The following is a 21,460-nucleotide window of genomic DNA, read 5'->3' on the forward strand; positions in this document are numbered from 1 at the left end:
CTCCAAGGACGGGGCATCCACAACCTCCCTGGGCAGCCTGTTCCAGGACCTAACCACTCTCCTAGTAAAGAACTTCCCCCTAACATCCAACCTAAATCTTCCCTCTTTTAACTTAAAACCATTTCCCCTAGTCCTGCTATTATCAGCCCTTTCGAAGAGTTTGCTCCCCTCCTGGGAGTAAGTTCCCTTCAGGTATTGAAAGGCTGCAATGAGGTCACCCCGCAACCTTCTCTTCTCCAGGCTGAACAAACCCAACTCCCTCAGCCTGTCCTCATAGGGGAGGTGCTCCAGCCCCCTGATCATCTTCGTGGCCCTCCTCTGGACCCTTTCCAAAATCTCCATATCTTTTTTGTACTGAGGGCTCCACACCTGGACACAGTACTCCAGATGGGGCCTCACAAGAGCAGAGTAGAGAGGGACAATCACCTCCCTATCCCTGCTGACCACCCCTCTCCTGATGGAGCCCAGGATCCCATTTGCCTTCCGGGCTGCCAGAGCGCACTGCTGGCTCATGTTAAGTTTCTCATCTATTAGGACCCCTAGGTCTTTCTCTGCCGAGCTGCTCTCAAGGACAACTCCTCCCAGTCTGTACACGTGCCTGGGGTTCTTCCGGCCCAAGTGCAAAACCTTGCACTTTGCCGTGTTGAACCTCATTAGGTTCACCCGAGCCCAGCTTCTCCTCCCCTCTGGTTCCCAGCACCCAGGGGCAGCACTCAGCTGCATGGCTGCAGGCTGTGGGGAAGCCACCAGCCTCCAGCCACATCTCTGCTGCACACATGGCTTCATTCAGCAAGGCTGGGTCTCTGATTTCAGCAAGGCTTGATCTCTGAAGCCAGGGCACCTCATCCTTAGGGATTTTCCTTTCCTTTACATAGAGTAATGGATCTTTGGATGCAATCCCAGTACGTCTGTAACAATTGAGAGCTTTCTTGCAAATATAACAGGAGAACTCAGAAAGGTTTCAGAACCAAGCAGCTAGACTACTGCATGGCCAGCAAGACACTGTGACATGAAGAGTGAGGAGATATAGAAATAAGGACAGAAAAATGCATCCATTTGCCTAAACCACAGTTCCAGCAAAGGTTAAATGACTTGTAGAGTGCCTTTTTGGCCTGGTTGAAATACCGTTTCTTGCACTTTGTTCTTTCTTCAGCTTTCTTAGAAGAAGCAAAATTCTGGGAAAGTTCTTGCTTCAGAGAAGGTCAGCTGTTACAAAAGAATGCCAGACACTGAGAGGAATACTTAAAGCTTACAAGATATTGCAAATTACCAAAGTGCTACCATTACCATTAGTTCATCCTCTTTATGTCAGCATTTCTCCTCAGCTTGCTTAGAAATATCAAGAAAAAAAGAGAGGGAAAAAAAAAGAATTTTAAATGCAAAATTTCCACTTAATTGTAACATTGAAGGCTGTGTCTACAGTAATTATATTCATACTGAAGACCAGCTACTCCTCAGGAAAAAAGCAATGCTTACTAGGGTTAATTTAAACAGCAAGAGGAACTCCACACAAGCTACCTATAGCAAATAAAAGTGATTCAGGCTAAACTCTCAATGTTAAGATTTTAAATGCAAGCTAGAAAAAATGAGTTTCTTAGTTAGACAGTAAAGAATTTGGGTTTGGTACAGTCATCTTCCACAAATAATACATTCTCTCACTGATATTTTGCATATGCAATGTTACTGTCAACTTAAAGCACCAAGAGACTCTAGTTATCTAGATCTTCCTGAGAAACTTCCAATAGCAGAGGCGCTTTATTCACTGTCTTCTTTTGAGACTGTGAGTATGTGTGGGAAGAATTAGGAAGATCTGAGGGAATTTCCTCTTAGGAGCCAATAGACCCATGTCCTGCTCTCAGTTCTTCATCAGCTGATAGGGAAAGAAAGAGGCCCTGCATGATTTCTGTGACAAAAAAAACAATATGGAGACAGCTGTAGTCACCCTGATTTTACTTAACTAACTTGAGCCAGAACCTCTGCAAACTTGAGACATAAACTGACTTGAGAAATTCTCTGGAAATAAGACCCAAGTCTGGGTCTTTGCAGGTGGTATCATATAGGCCTCAATAACAAGGCAGAACTGGAAATAAATTTGTCAGGCTTAAAGAAAATATAACTAATAGTCTTATCGTTTTGATCAGATGGATGTGTCAAGATAAGGTTTCAGCTGGATGATCTGGGGTGGTTCAGAAGAACATCTGTATGGAAGGACTGCAAAGGTATTTTTCAGAATGGAATTAGTAAATCCAGAGAAAAGTTTAAGTATAAATAAGAATATATATGCATATATATGTATATTTGGAAGAACAGGTAGGATTTCTGTGTTGAAAGACAAGTCCAGAGAAATAATGTCTACAGATAAAAGCAGAGAGCAGGAGTCAGAGAAAGGCCAACTGTTATGGCAGGCTCTCAAGAAGAAATGCACTGATGGCAGATATGAGATTTCTACAGTATAAGAAAAATGCTGGACAGGTTCAAGAATCAGTAATTTTAAATGCCTTTAAACTTGTTTGTCAGATCAAGGAGGTCAGTAGGCACCTAGGAACAGAAGCAGGATATTCATAGAAATATTTGAAAATCTTGGAGTTAGGCTTCATTAACCTTAGTATTGTGCCGCTGAATACAGTATATTTGAGTTAAAGCGCTGGCATTTATATACCTTCATAGATAAATGCCCACATTATGTTCTGGGATTCTATCAATCACCTGCATGGCAGTAGCAGCTTGCATACCTGCAACCCTTCTTGATGTGATGACAAAAAAACCAACCAAACCCAAGCCACCTTGTTTAGTAAAGCGACCATTAGCAATAGTGCCTGAGTCCTGAGTGAGATGGGAAGGCACAGCCATGAGCGCGTGGGGAGCATCAGTGTGCTGCTAGGGACTGCTCTGCTGAGCAGAGGAGAAGGGACCTGCTCATGTGTCCTGCTAGTAGCCATAATTCTGGTTTGCTTTTTCATGTTTTCACATCTGAGAGTAAGCTGTATTTTTTACTTTGACAAATCCATGCACATTTGAAGTGTCATGAAGGTGAGCAGACAGGATCTCTATTAGATAGCATCAATGCCACCAGCATATCTGTTGTCATAGAAGTCTCTTTCAAGGCAGAGAAGACCATGGATAGGACAGTTCCCAAGTGAGAGCCCACAATCCTGGTCCAAGATAGCTTTGAAGGGAACAAGCGGGTCACAAACTGGTTTTCTTCTGTATGCATTTTCAGGTCATCTTGTTTGCAAGGCATCTACAAATAGCTCAGATCCACTTCAAATAGGCGCAAGCAATTGATTGTCTGGGGTGAGAGAGTTTGTCTCTACCAAACTAATTTCCATGGAACAGGTGCTTCAATTCTCTCCCAAAAATCATTTTCCAGCAGAAGCTTTGCAGACAGCTGTTAACACCGAAGGAAAGCCAATCCCCACTTTCAGCCTATGGTTTTGAATATAAAAGCCCCATTCCCCCTCCAAAAATGGGAATGCTGACTGTAGTAAATCACATACAGAATAGTTCCCAAAAGGCAAGAAAAGTAAGTTCAGGCACTGAGTTCGGAGAGTTTACATCCTTTATTTTAGAGCTACTGCAGCATTTCTCACCTAATCCTTTCAAGTCTTTTATATTTTTACTGGATTTGAGTTTTCAGGTTTCTACAGACTTCTCACACATAGTGTGGTGTTTCTCAGCCCAATAATCCTAAGTAATAAAAAGACACAGTACTGTGTCTGTCAGAGTTTCCTTCTAAAGAGAATCAGAGCATGTGATACTCTGAGAAAGCCAATCAGGAGAGCAATCAGGAACTTCCATGTCAGAATATTATTTTAGTTGTTTTGGGATTAACCCAAAGTCAGTGAATATGCAAAGACTCAAAAAAAACAGAATGGATCAAACTTCAGATTTAGATATTCTCAGGGGAAAAAGGAGATGGAGTTAAAATATCTCTTTTTTTTTCTCAAACAGAGCCTGCAGTCCAAAAGGGACAAAAGGGTAACTAATGATACATGTACAGACATCTTCAGTTTGTGCAGCAATGAAATGGGGATGAACTGGCTGGGGAGCAGTTCAGCAGCAAAGGTCCTAAAGGTGGCAACAGAAAGGCCATGGTGCTTGCAATGTAACACCTATGGAATGTGACAGATGAGTCGGAACCAGGAATAAAAGACTAAGAATAGAAGTTAAAGAAGAGCACTTGAGTCTGGAGATGAGGAGCCTGTTTCCCCGGGGACACGAGGCTGGACAGGGAGCAAGTTTCCCACGAGGCTGTGCAGCTCCATCCTCAGAGTTGTCCAAGTTTCTCCAGAGGATGCAGCCCTGGGCTGCCCAGTGTGAGCTGGCCCTGCCCAAGGCTGCACCATCCCGTCTGAATTTTCCTATAATCTTACAATTCTATACAAACAATTCTGATATAACATTGTTATATGAAAATATGTGGACCAACATATTTGTTTCAGTGATCGGAAAAGTATACTGAATAAATATAATAAAGAAGAACGCACAGGATTGAATGCACGTGTTTTTTCTGACAGTGTAATAGTGTGTTACAGCCAGAAGGAATGTCTAGTAAATTGCTAACTGCCTCATTTTTCTGTGATCTGAGCTAAGATAGCATTAGAGAATTGGTCAGGGTAGACCTCATTATGCTAGGCCTGAATACACTTTGTCTCGAGCTGATAATTACATAAACAAACAGTGCAAACAGAAAGAAAATGATAAATCCAGAGACTTTCAGTGGGCTGATACCAGTGCCTAGATTTTTGCAATAAGTAGTCATAATGCTAGTCATTGGGACATAGGTCACTGGAGGGAACACAAGTAAAAGTGAGACAAGTCATCAGCTGTGTTACTCTGCACTTCGTAGAACACTTTGTCCCCACTGCATCCCAGGGAAGCAGAACACAGACTGATTGGATCTCAGTCCTCAGCCAAGGAAGTAGGATATATCCTTCAACAGCCACCGGCACTCCCACTTTCTCCCCCCAGATCCACTTTTTCCTCTAGCTCTGTGTCTCTCTGTAGAAAGTCACTAACTCTAGCTGTGCAAAAAGAAACTTAAATGATCCCAAGTCTTTCAGATCTTGCAGCCTAGGAATTTAGCTGTTTTCATACAATATAGAGGACTGAAATGAAAGAAAAGGAGTATGGGAGGCAGCATACCCTCTTAGGGTTGAATCTAACTTTTTCTTCTCAAAGAAAATATGATTTTAATATTTGTCTTTATGGTGAAGTGTCTTCTTGAATTATAAAAATAATTAAATAAAAACCCGACAGTGATCTTTGTGCTAGTAAGGGCATATGAATAATAACACTGTGACCTACTGGCAAAGGAGGGGTAGGGGAGGAAGGAAAACACTGGGCACTAAGGACTCCCTCTTTATTGGTCATTCTAGTACATCATGTGGCCGAGGCTCCTTTTTAAAGCCCATCTCTTGGAGCTCATGCTATCCTCACGGCTTCTATTTCTGCTTGATCCTGTGAAAGACTGCTACCTGACCTGACAAAATGTGCGACCAGTTTGTGGGCACCTGGAAGCTCCTTTCTAGTGAAAACTTTGAGGACTATATGAAAGAGCTGGGTGAGAAATGTTACCTGAAGTTATTTTATCTGGAGAAGGGGAGGAATGCTGAATTTGAGCTCTATTTCTTACTCGCTTTTTCTGGCTATGCTGTTTACTAAGGTTTTTTTAGTCCAACTACTTTTATTAAATAGTTTTATACTGGAGAACTTGGCTGTTTGGATTAGCATTGTCACATTCCTATAATGTAGGAAAATCCTGATTAGGAGGAATAGTTACAGGTAGGCCAAATCTATGCATGCCGAACTGGTAGTGCTATAAATGAAAGTAAACACTTTGCTGCAGTATTTTATGTGAATTTGCTTTTAAGCTTTTGGAAGTACAAAGTAGTGTAATGCTAGAATGCAGCCAGCTTCTCTGCGTCTAAGAGCAACACACCTAAATTTGCTCTTGGACTAGGACACTGATTAATTGTAATGGCTATTAGAGACAGTGAACGAAACTCCGTGACTGCCTCCAGTGAATATTAAAGAAGGAAGCTGCACAGATTCATGCAGATACTGCAGGTACCTGAGGTATCCAATCAGTAACACTCTAAAGGTGCAGACTTCTCACTTTGAATTAAAATTGGGCTTTAAAAAGTTTGTGTACTCCAGTAAGATGGGGGAAATATGGGGTAACTTACACTGTTTGGATCAGTCCAGGGAGTTATTTGGAGATTAAGGGTAGAGCACTCACTGAAAGTTCTGCAGCATGCATTCAGATGGCTTTCAGTGAGATTCTTCATCTTTACCCCAGATTTTACTCAGGACATAAGAGTTGCCAACTATTTCTTAATCATTTCCTTTCATTCAGCCTAACCACTGATTAACATATCTGCAATTTAAGTGATTTTTTGTTTGTTTTCGTGGCTTACAAACTGTCGTATGTTTCTGCTTATTTACTTTTAGATATAGTTAGTTACAAGTTAGTGCATAAATCACCGCGGTTGTCAGGAGCAAGCATGCTTGCAAATATCTAGCAGTGAAACTTTGTCTCAGTCTTCAAAATGTTGCTTTTGCTACTCTGACAACAGAGCATACAGTTCCCATCTGGCTTGGTCTATGAACATACCAGCTAATGAGATGTTACAAAAGAACCTCTCCTACATACATTAATTTAAAAAAAAAAAAAAAAAAAAAAAAGTGATGGTGAGATTCTCTTATTTTCCCCAGACAAGAGAAAATCATGAAGATAAAACTTTCATAGTGTCCTTTTTAACTTACAGGTGTGGGGTTTGCTACCAGGAAGATGGCTGGTGTGGCCAAGCCGAATTTAACTATCAGCATCAACGGTGATGTGATAACCATTAAATCAGAAAGCACCTTCAAAAATACAGAGATCTCTTTCAAGCTGGGTGAAGAGTTTGATGAGACCACAGCAGATGACAGAAAAACAAAGGTGAGTCCAAAAACGGCATTTTCCAATCACATATATTTCGAAAAGATTATCGGATAAGGAGGACAGAGTTGCTGTTTTGACATCCACTCTTGAAACGCTGCCTTCAAACGTAAACATGTTCAAATTGCTTTTTGCTTCAGTACTTTTTGGACATGGGGAAAGTCTCCTCTTTGGTCCAAAGCACCCTGATGAAATAGTCACGCTTTGCTTTTTTCCTCTGACAGAATGTCATAACCCTAGACAACGGCGTACTGAAGCAGGTGCAGAAGTGGGATGGCAAAGAGACTATTATCAAGAGAAGAGTGGTGGATGGGAACCTGCTGGTGGTGAGTTCTTTTTTGCTAATCACAAAACTCAGAACAGAATGCTATTTTGATGGATATATTACACTGGATTCAAACACAGGGAATAAAAACATCTGACAAGACTATGCATTGAGTAAGAAGTCTTCTGAACAAGTCTGCAGCATGTATTAAAACTGAAAGGCTCGTAATCTTATGGAATGGTATAGAGGTATCTGCATTCCATCCATAGCAATAAATGGTTAAGAAAGAATAGGGTGAATTATAATCTCAGTAAGGGAAATGTTTATATTTTATAAAGTTTATATTTTCTGGACAGGATAGAGGATGCATTAACAAAGTCTGTGTTAGGTGCACCCTCCCTGATACAAAATACTTCTTCTGTTCATCTCCAGTAGACCCCTCCCTCCCATAGCAATGTCAGAGGGCCATGTTGCAGGCTACCAGGAACCTTCCAAATACCTAGGGGAGAACTAACGATGTCCTTACAAAAGGCAGCTGGGATTCCTACGTGCTAGAAAATGATACACATACATTAAATTCTTGTAGAGTTCTGCCTTCCCTAGAGAAAATGATGTGTCTGCAATTTTAATACTTAAATTTATTTGGATAAAGACCAAAGGAGAATAAATAAGAAATAGTTTTTGATAACAACTTCATTAGAAAAGGCTGAAGAAAGCAGAAATTGATGTAGCAGAACAATAGATGAGGGCAGAGCCTAAAATGCAGAGGATGAAACATGCAGATGGAAGTTGTGCTGCATATGTCTGTGTATCTGTTGTACACGCATATGGAGAAGATGAGCCACAGCTAGAGAAGGTGAGGGGACAAGAGACAACTGCCTAGATTCAAGGTGCTCTTTGGGTGTTCCAGAAGCCCAGAAAGTGAGATCAGCAATCTCCTGGGGAGGCCAAAGAAGCCCTTTGATGTTGCTTTAGTCCTAGGCTTCTATGAATATTTTAGACTTTTATTACTGAAGTTCCCAACATTGTTTCACCACTTTGGCAGTTCTTCTTGAAGGAGGAGAAATGCAAATTCTTTCTTGCATTGGCTCTCAGCACATAAGTAGTTCTCTACCTTCTGACTAACAAATGTGCAGCGAGACTTAAAAGCTGATTAAGTTTGCATTTCTTTCCAGGAATGCACCATGAATAATGTCACCAGCAAAAGAGTTTATGAAAGAGCATGAGGAAGCCATCTTCACGCAGGACTGATGCTTAAGGCTGAACAAAAACAACTTCACTGAAGCAGAAAAATTCCACAAATACATTTTTGAACAGAAGGGCACTTTTTACAGATGTATCCCCTCAAAATTACATGCAGCTAGCCTAATTTGTTGTGGCTATTCAATAAATCATTCCGCTTTCTACAACTCTTGTGTGTGTTGGCATTTGTCAGAAAGAGCCTTGGTGTGTGCATTGTGGGGATGGTGCCATGTGGGATGTAATACGTGGAAACCAGCACCACGTGTGGTAACTGTGGCCCATCTCTCAGAAAGAGGGTCAGAGCCCATCCAGTAGGTGGTATGTGCTGTGTAATGGAGGTAGATGAAGACCTGGATACAAAGCATCATCTGATGACATGTATTTGCTGTGTATGGTCTACCGACTGCAAGGAGCCTGTGGCTGAGATGCCCAGCATTGGCTTTCGATGTGAGCAGGGAACCTGGCACCTCACCCATGGCTATGGTTTGAGAGAACATAAAAAAGCAGAAAACTTTAAGCTTGGGGATGATCTGAAGTGGTTTGATTTTGTTCAGCTCCACTTGGAGCGAAGTCAGAGCTGCTGGAGCTCTCAAGTGTGATTACGTTACTAATGTGCTTTTCCCTAACAATTTTTTTCTGCTCTTTTTTTCCCCCTAGATCAGAAAAAAAAAACATCAACCTAAAGATCATAGTTTAGAGAGCACTCTCAAGCCTACTAAAAAGCCTTTAAAGGGTTTCTCTTGTTACAGCCTCCTTATTCTCCTATACACATTTTCTATTAGGTTAAAGCAGTCTTTGTATTTTATATCTGTTAGAGAAAGCTTTTATGGGAACACAGTCTTCTTTAGATGCAAAGCCCATTAGGAGCCAGATTTTTCAGTTCCTCTTTTTCATGAGTTCTACTGCTTGTAGTTCTTGACACCTACTTCAAATGCTCATGATGCCCACACAAGCCTCAATTTCTTAACCTGGGAGGACTCAGAGGATGAAAAATTAGGAATTCTGGGGAAAATCTGAACAAGAATCTGAGAATCCACAAAATGAGAAAAAAAAAACACCACATCTGGAGCCCATGGTTGGGTTAACCATCTGTGAACCACATTGCACATGTTGCTGACATTCCTGAAATCAATACATACACTTGGACTATCTTATGAAACAGAACTGTGTCCAAGATTCTGTACTACTAGTACAGTTGAAGAGGGGAAAATCTAACCTCCAGATGAACTAAGGAGTCATTTAAGAGCAGGTCTGAAAAACTATCAGCAAATTCTGCGGAAAAATGTTGAAAGAGTCCATGAACGATCAGCTCCCAGTTTTTATCATGGCTTCCGTGATTGTGAAATGTCATGCACTTAAAGAACAGCAGTTTCATAGGGGAAGGAAAAATGCTTTTGAGTATCCCATACATACAGTATTCATTTCTTGAGATGGAGATAACCCTCAGGTAAATGAAGTGTGCTCTCTCGAAGTGAATAAAGGTGACAGTATACATTTCTAAACATCTTGTCCTCAGCTGTGGAGTAGCTCAGGCCACCATCTCCTTTTTGAAGTGCTGAACTGTCAGAAACGATTCAACAGCTTTCTTAAAAAGGAGGATCTCATTACGTTCTTGCAAACTCCATAGGCCACAGCAGACACCTCTGAGTGCTAAGAGGAACAGGTCTTACTTGCTAGCTTATTGGCTCACTATTCCTGTAAAGGTTTTATGGATGATCAGGGGAGAAGGGGACTCAGCCACAAATTTTTAGCAGCTCAGAAGGATGACACAAGGCTTTTACTTTGCTCTGACCTTTGTGTTATTTTCTTGTTCAGTTTTTAATTCTGGTTAGTACTGGGAGGAATGAAGAATGAAGTGGTCCTGCCAAGCCCAAGGTCACCCAGCTCTGCACTCCATACCCTGCTCTCAGCAGCCTTGGCCTGGTCTCTTGGGTCCCCCAGCTAAGCAGACAAAAAGCCATTCACACCCCCAAACCAGAGCGGTTGGGAATAGGCAGGCTGCTGGCCTCATTTTTGCAGTCAGTCCCTCAGCTCCCTCATGTCAGCATCAAAACATCCTTGGTGTCTTTTAGGCAAGGCAGGCATTTGGCCTCTCTCCTCTGCTTTTATTTCTGTTTGGTTGATCTCCCCTAGGATTTTAATTAAGTTGTCCTTTGGATGAAATGTGCCAAGATCATATTTCCTTTAAGGAATTTGACTTAAATATACATTTTAAGTTATTTTCATATATGTTCTCCTCATGTTTTGTCTCCATTTTTACAAGGTTTTACCCTTCTATCTAGTCCTGCGTCATAATCTCCAAGAGCATTTAGTTCAAATCCCATGTCAACCACAAAAAAAAATGGAATCACAGATCCATCTTATCTTGTGCATACACAATCCTTGCCACATTTTTTCCTATACACTTGAAAAGATTTATTTCCACAGATAATATTTCTACTGAAGTTACAATTCCCTGCTCTTCTTCTTTCTATACTGTACGTCCTTTAAATGAAAGCACTGATCTTTCCTAGTGACAAAGAGATGGATGGTAGCAATGTCAACATTGTTTGAGACTGCTTAAGACTGGGGTATTTGTCTGTATAAATAATTCTCTGTCACTTTCTTTTCTTAAGGTTACTGGTACTGCACTATAGATGTTCTATTCTGACCAATCTGCTCTTTTTTAATTTCTTTGGACCTGATTTTACAATGTCCCAGTCATCTTTTATTTCCCAAAGGACCAGCTTTGTCTTGTTAAAGTGCCTTAACTATGTGGGTAGGACAATTAAATGAAAGAACAAAGAATGCCTGAGGGACAACAGAAGAATATTTTTCTATTATTCACTGAGAAATAACGGATAGTTTCATTTAGAAGAAGCTTCATCATTTCCAAAGATTGGATAAAAGGCCTGGCCATTTCTTACACTACATGTAATGTTTTAGAATAACATTGTGTGGACACATTCACAAATTCATTCACATTTATGTACACTGTACAGACATAATATCGGCTTCCTATTGTGGGAAGAAAGACTTATTCTTTTGTTCCTTTTTATTTTAATTACTCTGGACTGAACCCCTTTGTACTGCACTGTAATTAGACCTGAGAAACAATGAGAACTTCTTTCGATTTATCCTCATTCATCTTATGACTGCTAGGAGAAAACATTTTGCATTTACAACCAATATTTGTAATTTAAGACTCTGACATTTCCACACAACCTCACAATAATCCAGAAACTACTTTATTTTCCCTGCCCAAGCTGTACCTTACTTCTCTTTAAGCATGTTTCCCTTATTGCATACGACAGCTGTTGAGACAACACGCATCTTTGCTATTTCATCCCAACATCAGCTCTATTCCACTCTTTCTATCCGGGATGCAACAAACTCAGTTCTGCAACCCATCATACCAGCATCCCTTCATACTTGCAGTGAAGATCTGAGATGTTCCTATATGTGGTCACAGCTCAGTAACTAATTATACAAAAGATATATACATATAGAAACCAAATACGAAAGAAGACTTAATACTTTCATGTAACAAACAACAGTTTTCTCCAGGAAGTTAGTTTAGAAAGGAGAAGGGCAGAATAACCCTTGATGTGGTCTTACACTGCATAGTTTTATGTATTTTGGGTTGTCTTGAATTACAATTCTTCAACTGTCAAGTACACATGTGGTTTATGTTACTAACCACAACACAGTAATTCTAAATGAACATTTACAAAAGCTTTTCAAACTTTCAGACTCAGTGTTTCTATTACCAGGTTAACATAAGCGAGCAGAGAGTCCTTGCCACAAAGAGTGATATTAGGAGACATTTGAATGCAAGACCTTTAATGACTGTAGTAGCTTAAATATGAATATCAAATCTAACTACGCAGGTGCAGAGAAGCAAGAAGGGAACAGTGTATTCCCTCTCTCCAAGCCAGTTAGACTGCTTACCTCTCACCAGGTGACTCTGTACTAAGCATAAACCTGTTAGAGCTGAGCTCCACTGATGCACCACTATTCTGAACTTGCCCTTAGTTGTAGAAGAAGGGAAACAGTGAAGCTTGACTGCCCCTTTTCTCTGTGGTGCTTTCTGGGCTATACGCAGGGAAGAACCAGCAGTTTGGGCTCATTGCTCTGGTTCAATGGCAGAAAACAGGACAGAATAATTCCATTATGTCTCCAAAGAATGAAACACACAAATCCTATCCTGGATGTATCACAAAACAACAAAAAAACACATAAAGCAGATCCTTGGCAACTCTTCCCACACATTAATGTGGTTTTGATTTACCTGTCATAGAAATGACAACGGTAATAATGGTGACAGCAGCAGAATGGTGTTGGGAGGACAGTCAGAGCTGAATTTCAGAGGGATAAGGTGGTGGGTGGCTACATATGGCTCAGATCCCACCGCAGTCCCCAGGTTGCTCCGTTTTCAGCAATTGCCTCATATCCCCAGCCCTATGTGTGCCTCACTGTCTTCATCTATCAGTGGAGGAAGCTGAGGCAGGCGTCACCCAGAGCCTTGGTACAGATACGACTGCCTCGGACAAGGTGCACATTGTCTTGCCCTGGCACTGCTGCTCCCATTGGCCCATTCTGACCATTACAGGGACTGGACATCTTTAAAAGGAGGCAAAAGAGATCTGAATCAGGCACAAAATTTCTTTGGCTCCCACCAAGAGCTTCTGTGACTACTGCCTCCCTCCAGGACCACTGCTTCAGAAGGCCAACACAATGTGTAACCGATTTGTGGGAACCTGGAAACTTGTCTCCAGTGAAAATTTCGATGACTATATGAAAGAACTGGGTGAGAGACGTTGCGTGCTTTTTCTTCTCTTTCTTTTATTTTTTTTTCTAAGTAAGTTTCCTTTGCAAATGCCTCTTCTTCATCTTATGCTTTGCGTATGTATAGCGTTTTCTTCCTGGACACATAAGCACTGTAATTATTTTTCTAGCATAACTTATATCTTTAATGCCTAACATGGAAAGAAAAGAAAGGCTGCTGTTATGAATTTACCTCTGTCTAAATGAACTAACCTGATCTAACCTGTTTTTAATGAGAAGGATCTAAGGAGATGCAGCATTTTTTTTTATGTTTCTCTTCATTGCGCTGCTAAACTCGTGACTTGTGATAATTTACAATATATAATGGAACTGATGTCTCATGACACTTCGGTTTCAGAGCTCTAAATCCTATGAATGAATATATCTGTTACTGAGAAATGCCAGGAATGTAATCAATTGGGCATTGTTTTTTATTCTAATGCTGGCTTCGTTCCTAGATAGCAAGTGCACCCAGTCAGTTACAGCATTTCTTTTGCTGTATAAATGATTCACTGAGACACTAATTCCCCTTCTTTGAAATGTTAAACTGAGGAACAAAAGAACTTCAGTAAATTAATTAACCAGAGTAAATGTGGGATGTGAGTCCAGCTACAGACATTTTTCAGAAGATTGGAACAGAAATGTTTCAGTACTGAATAATTACTGCAAATAGCCTTACACTTTACAGACAGAAACTTAAATCCTTATATGTCCATATATATCCTTTTATATCCATATATGTCTTTTCTCATATGAGCACTTCATAGCATTAATGCAATAGCTATAGCTATCCCCTTTCTGTTTTTATAAAGCAGAGGTACATCATTATTTGTAAGACTACTTGTCTTTTCCTCTGAAGTTCAAGAATTAGGATCCCTGAGGTATCTAAGTAAAACCCGAGGAACTGCCCATTCACCAGTATATTCTCTGCTTGAATGAATAAGCAGCATACTGGTGGTTCAGAATCCAGTTTATTCCCAGCATCTTGCTAAGAAAAGATCAGGTTCTAAGATTATTCAACAATTTTTATGTAAAAAGGATTTAGCTGGACTTTTATGAGAAAGAGTTCTATCCCTACAAAGGTACACACGCACTACTAACAACAAATATTTCTTCCTAATTAAATGTACACCAGTACATACTCAAGTGAATTTTTGCTTCTTGCTGGAGGCTCATGCTATCTACTGGGGCTGTGTGGCTATCTGAATACACTGCTTCCATATATGAAGAATCGGTGTCTCATATGAAGAAAGCATTGCAGTACTCAGGAATAAACTTCTCCTCATTTTATTACTGAAGTTTTACAAAATGATACAGAGTTTTTTGCTTCCTAGAATGTAATGACAGTTTTGTTCCTGATTTCTAGGAGTGGGCTTAGCGACTAGGAAACTGGGTGGCCTGTCAAAGCCCAATGTGATCATCAGTATGAAAGGGGACATAGTAACCCTCAGAACGGAAAGCACCTTCAAAAATACAGAGATTTCCTTCAAATTGGGTCAGCAGTTTGATGAAACAACAGCAGATGATCGCAAAGTCAAGGTAAGGGGGCTGATGTTCTCTGAGCGGTCCTAACATACTAGAAGAGAGACAGGAGGAGTTTTTCCTACCCCCTTAGTGCACTATGAAATTATTCAAGAAAAGCAATGAAAGAAGAAATAGTATGATACTGACACCACTGGTAAGAAGTTTATCATTAGCAGAGAATGCAGATCTAGCTGGACATAAAATGAGTTGCTACTTTAATCTGCAAAGCTTGGATTATGGTTTGAGACTCTTCTCTTGGCCTTTGTAGAGTGTTGTAACCTTGGAGAAAGGGTCATTGGTTCAAGTTCAGAAGTGGAATGGCAAAGAAACCACAATAAAAAGAAGACTTGTTGATGGGAAAATGGTGGTGGTAAGTACCAGGTTCTTACACTTCGTATGCTGCTGCATGGCAGGAAGATGCAACATTCAGTTGGCCGCTGTCTAAGCAGTGTGTCAGTTTTGGTGTATGAGAGAAAAGATGGTGGAGAAAATGGGAAACAATCTTAGGAGACAACCTGGAAGGAAATAAATATTGTTCCATACCATCAAGTTGTCATTAAAGTAATTATACTGGCAGAGTTGTCATGATTTGAGATTATACTTACTTATTCTGCTTAAAAGGAATGTAATTTTTGGAGTAGAAATCCGTGAAATGTAAAAAGAAGTTTGCAAGCCAGAAATTTCTGTCCCTGGGATGGCTCTTTCCTTTCTTCCGTCTTCAAAATGAGTCCCGTCCACCTTAGAAAACTGATTTCATACCTTTTTTGCACACCTGTTTTGACTTCAACCTGTCAGATCATACTACTGTTTGTTTTTTAGGCATGAGCACATCTAGCTAAAGGTGCTGGAGGTTTATTGCATGAAAGGCAGTTCTCTGTGCCTAATCCTACTGGTGATGTTGACCTGCAGCAGGGTCAGTGGGTCTGGATGGCTCCTCTGAAAGGCCCTCGGCATTGAGAGAAGCACATCCTTCATGAAGGCTGGGGACTTTCCTCACTCCATCCAACCTGCCTACCTTTCTTAAAGAAAGGGTTGTCAAGCACTGGAATAGGCTCCCCAGGGAGGTGGTTGAGTCACCATCCCTGAATATGTTTAAAAAACACTTGGATGTGGTGCTTGGGGACATGATTTAGTGGAGGGTTGTTAGAGTTAGAGTATTATGATTAGATTGTGGTTGGACTTGATGATTCTGAAGGTCTTTTCCAACCTGAGCAATTCTACAATTCTATGGTTCTCTACTAGGCACATAAGGCAACAGGGGAGACAGTCCGGTGTCATAACACATTTTAGGGAATTGAAACATTCTGAATAAAAAGAAGTATCTTAGAATCATAGAATAGTAGGATGTCTTAGGTTGGGAGGGACTTTAAGGACCACTCAGTTCCAACCTCCTGCCATGAGGGTATCAGGCTGCCCAGGCCCCCATCCAACCTGGCCTTGAACATCTCCAGGCATGGAGCATGCACAGCTTCTCTGGGCAGCCTCTGCCAGTGTTTTGCTCATTGTTCACTGAAGTTTTTAAAGAGTAGAGCTAAACCAGCTCAAGTAACTTGTTCACCAACAACAGCATCAGGCTCTTACATGCTATCTTGTCCAGCCTGCGTTTTATTTTAAACTTTCTTAAACTGGGAATGGTTCTTTGCTTTCACACCTTATTGTGGTTGCATTTCTCTGCTAGTTTTTGTTTTTTTAAATCACCTAAACATCTTTGAAGCAATGAGCAGAGTTTGGATCCCTCTACCATCAGCACCCTGTGGCCTATTCCTGGCCTGGGACAAGATTGCTGAGGAGGACTCATTTCTTCACACTGATGAACCCTGTCTCATGTCCTGCCACCTCTGTCGCACTTGTCTGGTGGCTGTGAGTCATCAAGAACCACTGAGGGCCACCAGGATGAAGGGGTCAGGAGAAACACTTTGTGATTCATGACTGCAAAGTTTTGTAGGCCAGAATCCTGACCTCTGAACTGCACAGGGTGCATCTGTTTCCACAAAAATATGTTTGTAAAACTGAAAGTGTTTGTGAACCACAGGACGATAAAGTAGGCCATGGTGATGTTTCTATCAAGCCAGTAACAACATGGAGAGTACTTTTTTTTCTTTTTGTCATTATATGCCATTTAATTTAAAACAAAAACACCACAACCCTTACTCCACTATAACCATAGCTTTGCTATCTATTCTAAAAATTATATAGATTTTCAAAATATGACATCCAGATTTCCAGTGACTTCAGTGGTATAGCAGACACATTTGTTGCCAGTGAGATCCTTAAATTAATCTTTCTTTTGTGCCTTAGGAGTGCGCCATGAAAGGGGTTGTCTGCACCAGAGTCTATGAAAGAGTGTGAAGAAACAGCTTCTCTGCACCGGACTGGGACTGGCTCTAAAAACTCACCCTAGTTCAGCGACCAAAGCTTCATGCACTCTGCTTCTTTATTTTATTTCCTTTTATTGGGAAAATGACTGCATTACGATTCGATATTCCAGAGCCATAGTGTGACTAATTCAGAATATTGTGGTGCCTCAATAAAAGCTTCTCATTAAATTGAGTGTCTGCACATCAGTTTTTTATGTTTGCTTTCTTGGATGCTGCCCATCTTTTCTGTTGCTCTCGTCTGTGTAAATGGTCAGACTATTTCTGCATAAAATGCTAAAATACAACCCATCTGCCTCTGGGAGAGGGTTAACAATGATTGCTCGCTGTGTGTAGTTCTCATCTTATTGCTGCAATGTTACTTTCCTGTGAATGACTTTGTTGCTGAATAGTTTCTATAGGGAAAATCATCTTAAACACAATAATTTTTGACTTGCAGTATGATTTATTATTTCAGTCTTTTAGTTTTCTACATAGTTTGTTTGTTCTCATCCTAAAATGCTTATACTTCTCTTCATTCCAATTTCTACAACTTGGCATTTGCTTGGAAGAGAGCACCTTTTGGTGCCCATCAGCTTTTGAACTTCCAAAAGAAGTGTGAAACAGGTCTGAATTATCTCCAGAAATCTTAGTGCTAGAGAATTTCATTTTGCAAAGCAGTTCTTCCTACTTCCAGCAATTTTTAAGCATTGGTTTACTGTTAAGCACACAAAAGAGATTTCAAATGGACAAAGTTTTCTGCTAGACCCAGTAGAGTAACTAAGCTGTTCCCATTGTACCTACTCTGTGCTTTCAACTAAGGAAAAACCAGGAAATCTCCTTAATCCAAAAGCTTTGGAGCAGCTTAATATTTTTTGTCTTCCTTAACTAGTATTCAGTAATACCACAGCATTCATGTTAACAACACAAAGAGGAGCATTTCTTCCCTTTTCATTGCCTCCATGTCATGATGCAGGACTCTCTCTGCCTTCTCTGGGGAGTTAAAACTGCTGATAGGCAGATGTGTTTATTTTGGCTTCTTAGGAGCTGTAGTGTTAATGTGAACCTTTGCCTACTGGTTCTGAGGTTGAGAACATGAATTCTCACAGTAAGTGAGATCCCGAATGTCAGTATCTGAATTGGTGAGGCTGAGCAGATAATTAAGAAGTGAATGTCACATGCAAATGCAAAATCTAAAGGTCACCTTTCTTCTCTACCTACCACTGGAGCAGCTTGAGACTAGGTCCAGCTTTGATCACAGTTACACTGATGCATACTTACTGGAGGCAGCTGCCTGAAGGTACAAGAGACATCCTAGAAAATACAAGTGGTGAGAGAAGTCTGGAGACTTACAGACAACTTTGTACTGGTCTCTAATGTAAGTGGGGGTAAGAAGGGAGCAAATTCTTCAGTTTTGCTATTAAGATTCATATTTGTGAGAGTTTCTGTGACTCTAATTTCTCAGTGTCTGTAACAAGTAAAGTGCTGCCCCTTGTAATACAGCATTGCTCACAAGCTGCCTGCCCTGGCCCAGCTCTTCTCCAGCTCTGAGCTGCAGGCAAAGGAGTGGTGAGTGCTGCAAACATGCTCTTTATTCCCTTTGCTTTTCTTTCAGCAACCTATAAATGCTTCACTGAGGTTAAATGGAAAATTTTCCTCCCCAACTGAATATCAGTTTTCAGTTTTTTTACTTCCTCAAGAAAAGGAAATAAACATTCAGTTTGGTACAATCTGTGTTTTTCCAGGACAGGGGAAAAAAAAATTAGGGCTGTTCACTCAGTCCTCATTCATTTACTGTCTTCTCCCTTTCTCTCACACAACCCACCTTCCTCCTCTTCTCTGTATGTATTTTTTAACTGCATCTAATTTTCCAGAGGATTAAAATGATGGTAGCTTTTGGCTTTCAAATTCCTAATGTGACTCAGATATGTTATTGGGATCCCAGTATTCAGTCTTCACTCCATATGAAGGTCACTTCAAAATGTCATGTGAGCTGGGGACTTTCCAAAACAGGAAAAGTGCAACCGGACTGATAGTGTGGGAGGCGAAAACAATGAGGCAGGTGGCACAGATCAGCGCAGAAATGGAGCGCTTTGGGATACTGCAGCACATATAGCAGTCCACAGGGTCTCCAGAAGAAATTAAAGTTTATATGAACCTTGTGGTCTGAAGGTTTATCTCCTGCCTAATCATAGAACAGCTTCTCTCCTCTCCTAAACATTTTACATGGGCTAGATACCCATGGAATGAATGTCCAAACCGAGGTACAATGCCTACATCTTGAACACACTGCCAATTGAGTGAATTTTCCATTTACCTGCTGCTTAATCTAGGGATGAGAGTATCCTGATGCCGGCATATGAATAGCATTGTTTAAGTTAATCAGCTTGAGCTAGTACCCACCTCATCCTGAAATCAAACAAAAGCTGCCTCTGTCTTGTGGGTGCTATGGCTGATGCCTTGAACTGGACAGAATTCGACTATTTGCAATAGGAAGTGTCTCTGGGCAATGCATAGCTAAACCTGTCGTTCTGTAATCCATTCACTTATGTGCAACAAGGAGCAGGAAGGAGAGGATGCAGACTCTCAAGCAAAGTCTTTGCCTCATGTTGGTATCCCAGGTAGTACCTTTAAAATCTTCTCAGCTGTTCTTGGTGAGCTCACATTTGTGTTATTGCAACTGTATTGCAAAGCTTATTTGTACACATCCTAGGGACCAACACATGGCCTTTGGCACTATTGTAGTTATACTACCTTGATGCCTACTGGGACCATTTCATCAGTCAGTAACTGTTCCAGGAATGGCAAAGATGGAGAGGGGGATTACACAGAGTCATTAAATAAGTTGATCTTCATAACAGATCCTCATATATCTTTTTCATAGAGAAACTCCTTGCCATGCTTATAAACACTTCACCGTATAGAAATTGCTCAACTGTGCCTTTTAAGATGTTGTCACCTTCCTTAATTTTCATTCTGTATTAAAGATGTTCCGTTGATGTCTGTGTTACAATGGAGTGAAAGGTTAGCAGAGCTGAAGGGGTAATCAGTCAGAAACAAATAGGCTGATGCGATGAAAAATTGCCTTCAGAAATCCTGGAATTGAAATGTAATCAAGGTCTTTGTTAAAGAGGTAATTAAAGCATATCCTTGCCATTTCAATGGGGAACGTTGTGATTGGCCATTGGCCATTGTACTGAAGATAGGAAACACAATAAAATGATGTTATTTGGACTAAAGGGTACAACAACATTTAGAATAATGCATTCCCTGAGACACTAAAGAGAAAGAAAGCTGTGTAAAGCAGACACTGTCCATGTAGCATTTCTGAAAGAGATTGTGTTTTGTTTTTTCACCTTTTGGGTAGCAAATCAATACTTAAGTATAATTTCCTCAAATGTTATGAACAGTTTAAAAACTAAAATTGTGAGGAATTGCATGATTCAGGGATCAGGAAAAATGGAACAACTGGATTACAGCTGGGTTTATTTTCAGGTACTCAGTAGATGGTATTTGAGAATAGTTAGATTAAAAATTATGCGTATTGTTTTAATGTGATCACCAATATTGATCATACTGTGTGAGATATGTAAGGCAGGGAAAAAGGCTTCTCAGTTTACTTCTTAGTGAACATTTCCGCTTCCTAGCACATTTCCTTGTGGACTCAGCTTCCATATAAGCATCTGTGTGAGCACCAGGGTCAAAAACACTGTGAGAATCAATCCTGTGCTTCAAGCTTATAAATGCTCTAACAGCTAGGGCTAAAGCTACAGGAGATGTCTGTAATGGAGCTGTGTGACAAGTTAGCTTAAGCACAGCCTGTATCAAGTATGACCAGACTTTAGTCTTCTTTGGGAAATATATAGACATAATTCTTAGAAAGAAAAGATATTTCCTGTATCTTGCTACTGTACAATACTTACATTTCTCTTAGCACACATTTCCAGAACTGAAAGCTGAAAAGTACGTACATGTTTTACTTGGAAACTCTGCACATTGCATATGAAAACTGGAGACAGTGAATGTGGAAGACTCAGTCATGTTGTATTCAGAAGCTCCTAGCAGAGAGGCACAGCTTCATACAACTTCGTGCCACCTTCTCATGCTTTGTACCACAGTGTTCATTTTTTTACCTTGGTGACTCTAATATGTGTGTATAGACAAAATCATTTAAAGAGAATATTAACTCTCACAAATCTTAGAATCATAGAATTATAGAATAACAAGGTTGGGAAGGACCTATAAGATCATCGAGTCCAACCGTCCTCACTTTACCATACCTACAGAAAACCCCTAAACTATATCTCCTAGCTCCCTATCCAGACG

At 40.5% G+C, this 21,460-nt stretch overlaps 2 protein-coding genes across 2 annotated transcripts; both read left to right on the forward strand.

Moving 5' to 3' along the window:
- Positions 1 to 5,405: 5,405 nt before the first annotated feature.
- On the forward strand, positions 5,406 to 8,615 carry LOC140247840 (fatty acid-binding protein, adipocyte). The gene is made up of 4 exons (XM_072327961.1): positions 5,406 to 5,563; positions 6,771 to 6,943; positions 7,168 to 7,269; positions 8,384 to 8,615. Exons 1-4 carry the CDS (start codon positions 5,491 to 5,493, stop codon positions 8,432 to 8,434), a joined length of 399 nt encoding a protein of 132 aa, XP_072184062.1. The 5' UTR covers positions 5,406 to 5,490; the 3' UTR covers positions 8,435 to 8,615.
- Positions 8,616 to 12,903: 4,288 nt separating this feature from the next.
- LOC140247841 (myelin P2 protein) lies at positions 12,904 to 17,324 on the forward strand. Its single transcript, XM_072327962.1, has 4 exons — positions 12,904 to 13,239; positions 14,623 to 14,795; positions 15,049 to 15,150; positions 17,079 to 17,324. The coding sequence occupies exons 1-4, from the start codon at positions 13,167 to 13,169 to the stop codon at positions 17,127 to 17,129; spliced, it is 399 nt and encodes a 132-aa protein (XP_072184063.1). The 5' UTR covers positions 12,904 to 13,166; the 3' UTR covers positions 17,130 to 17,324.
- Positions 17,325 to 21,460: the final 4,136 nt, after the last annotated feature.

This window comes from Excalfactoria chinensis, chromosome 2 (assembly GCF_039878825.1).
Source record: "Excalfactoria chinensis isolate bCotChi1 chromosome 2, bCotChi1.hap2, whole genome shotgun sequence".
Taxonomy (NCBI): Eukaryota; Metazoa; Chordata; class Aves; order Galliformes; family Phasianidae; genus Excalfactoria; species Excalfactoria chinensis.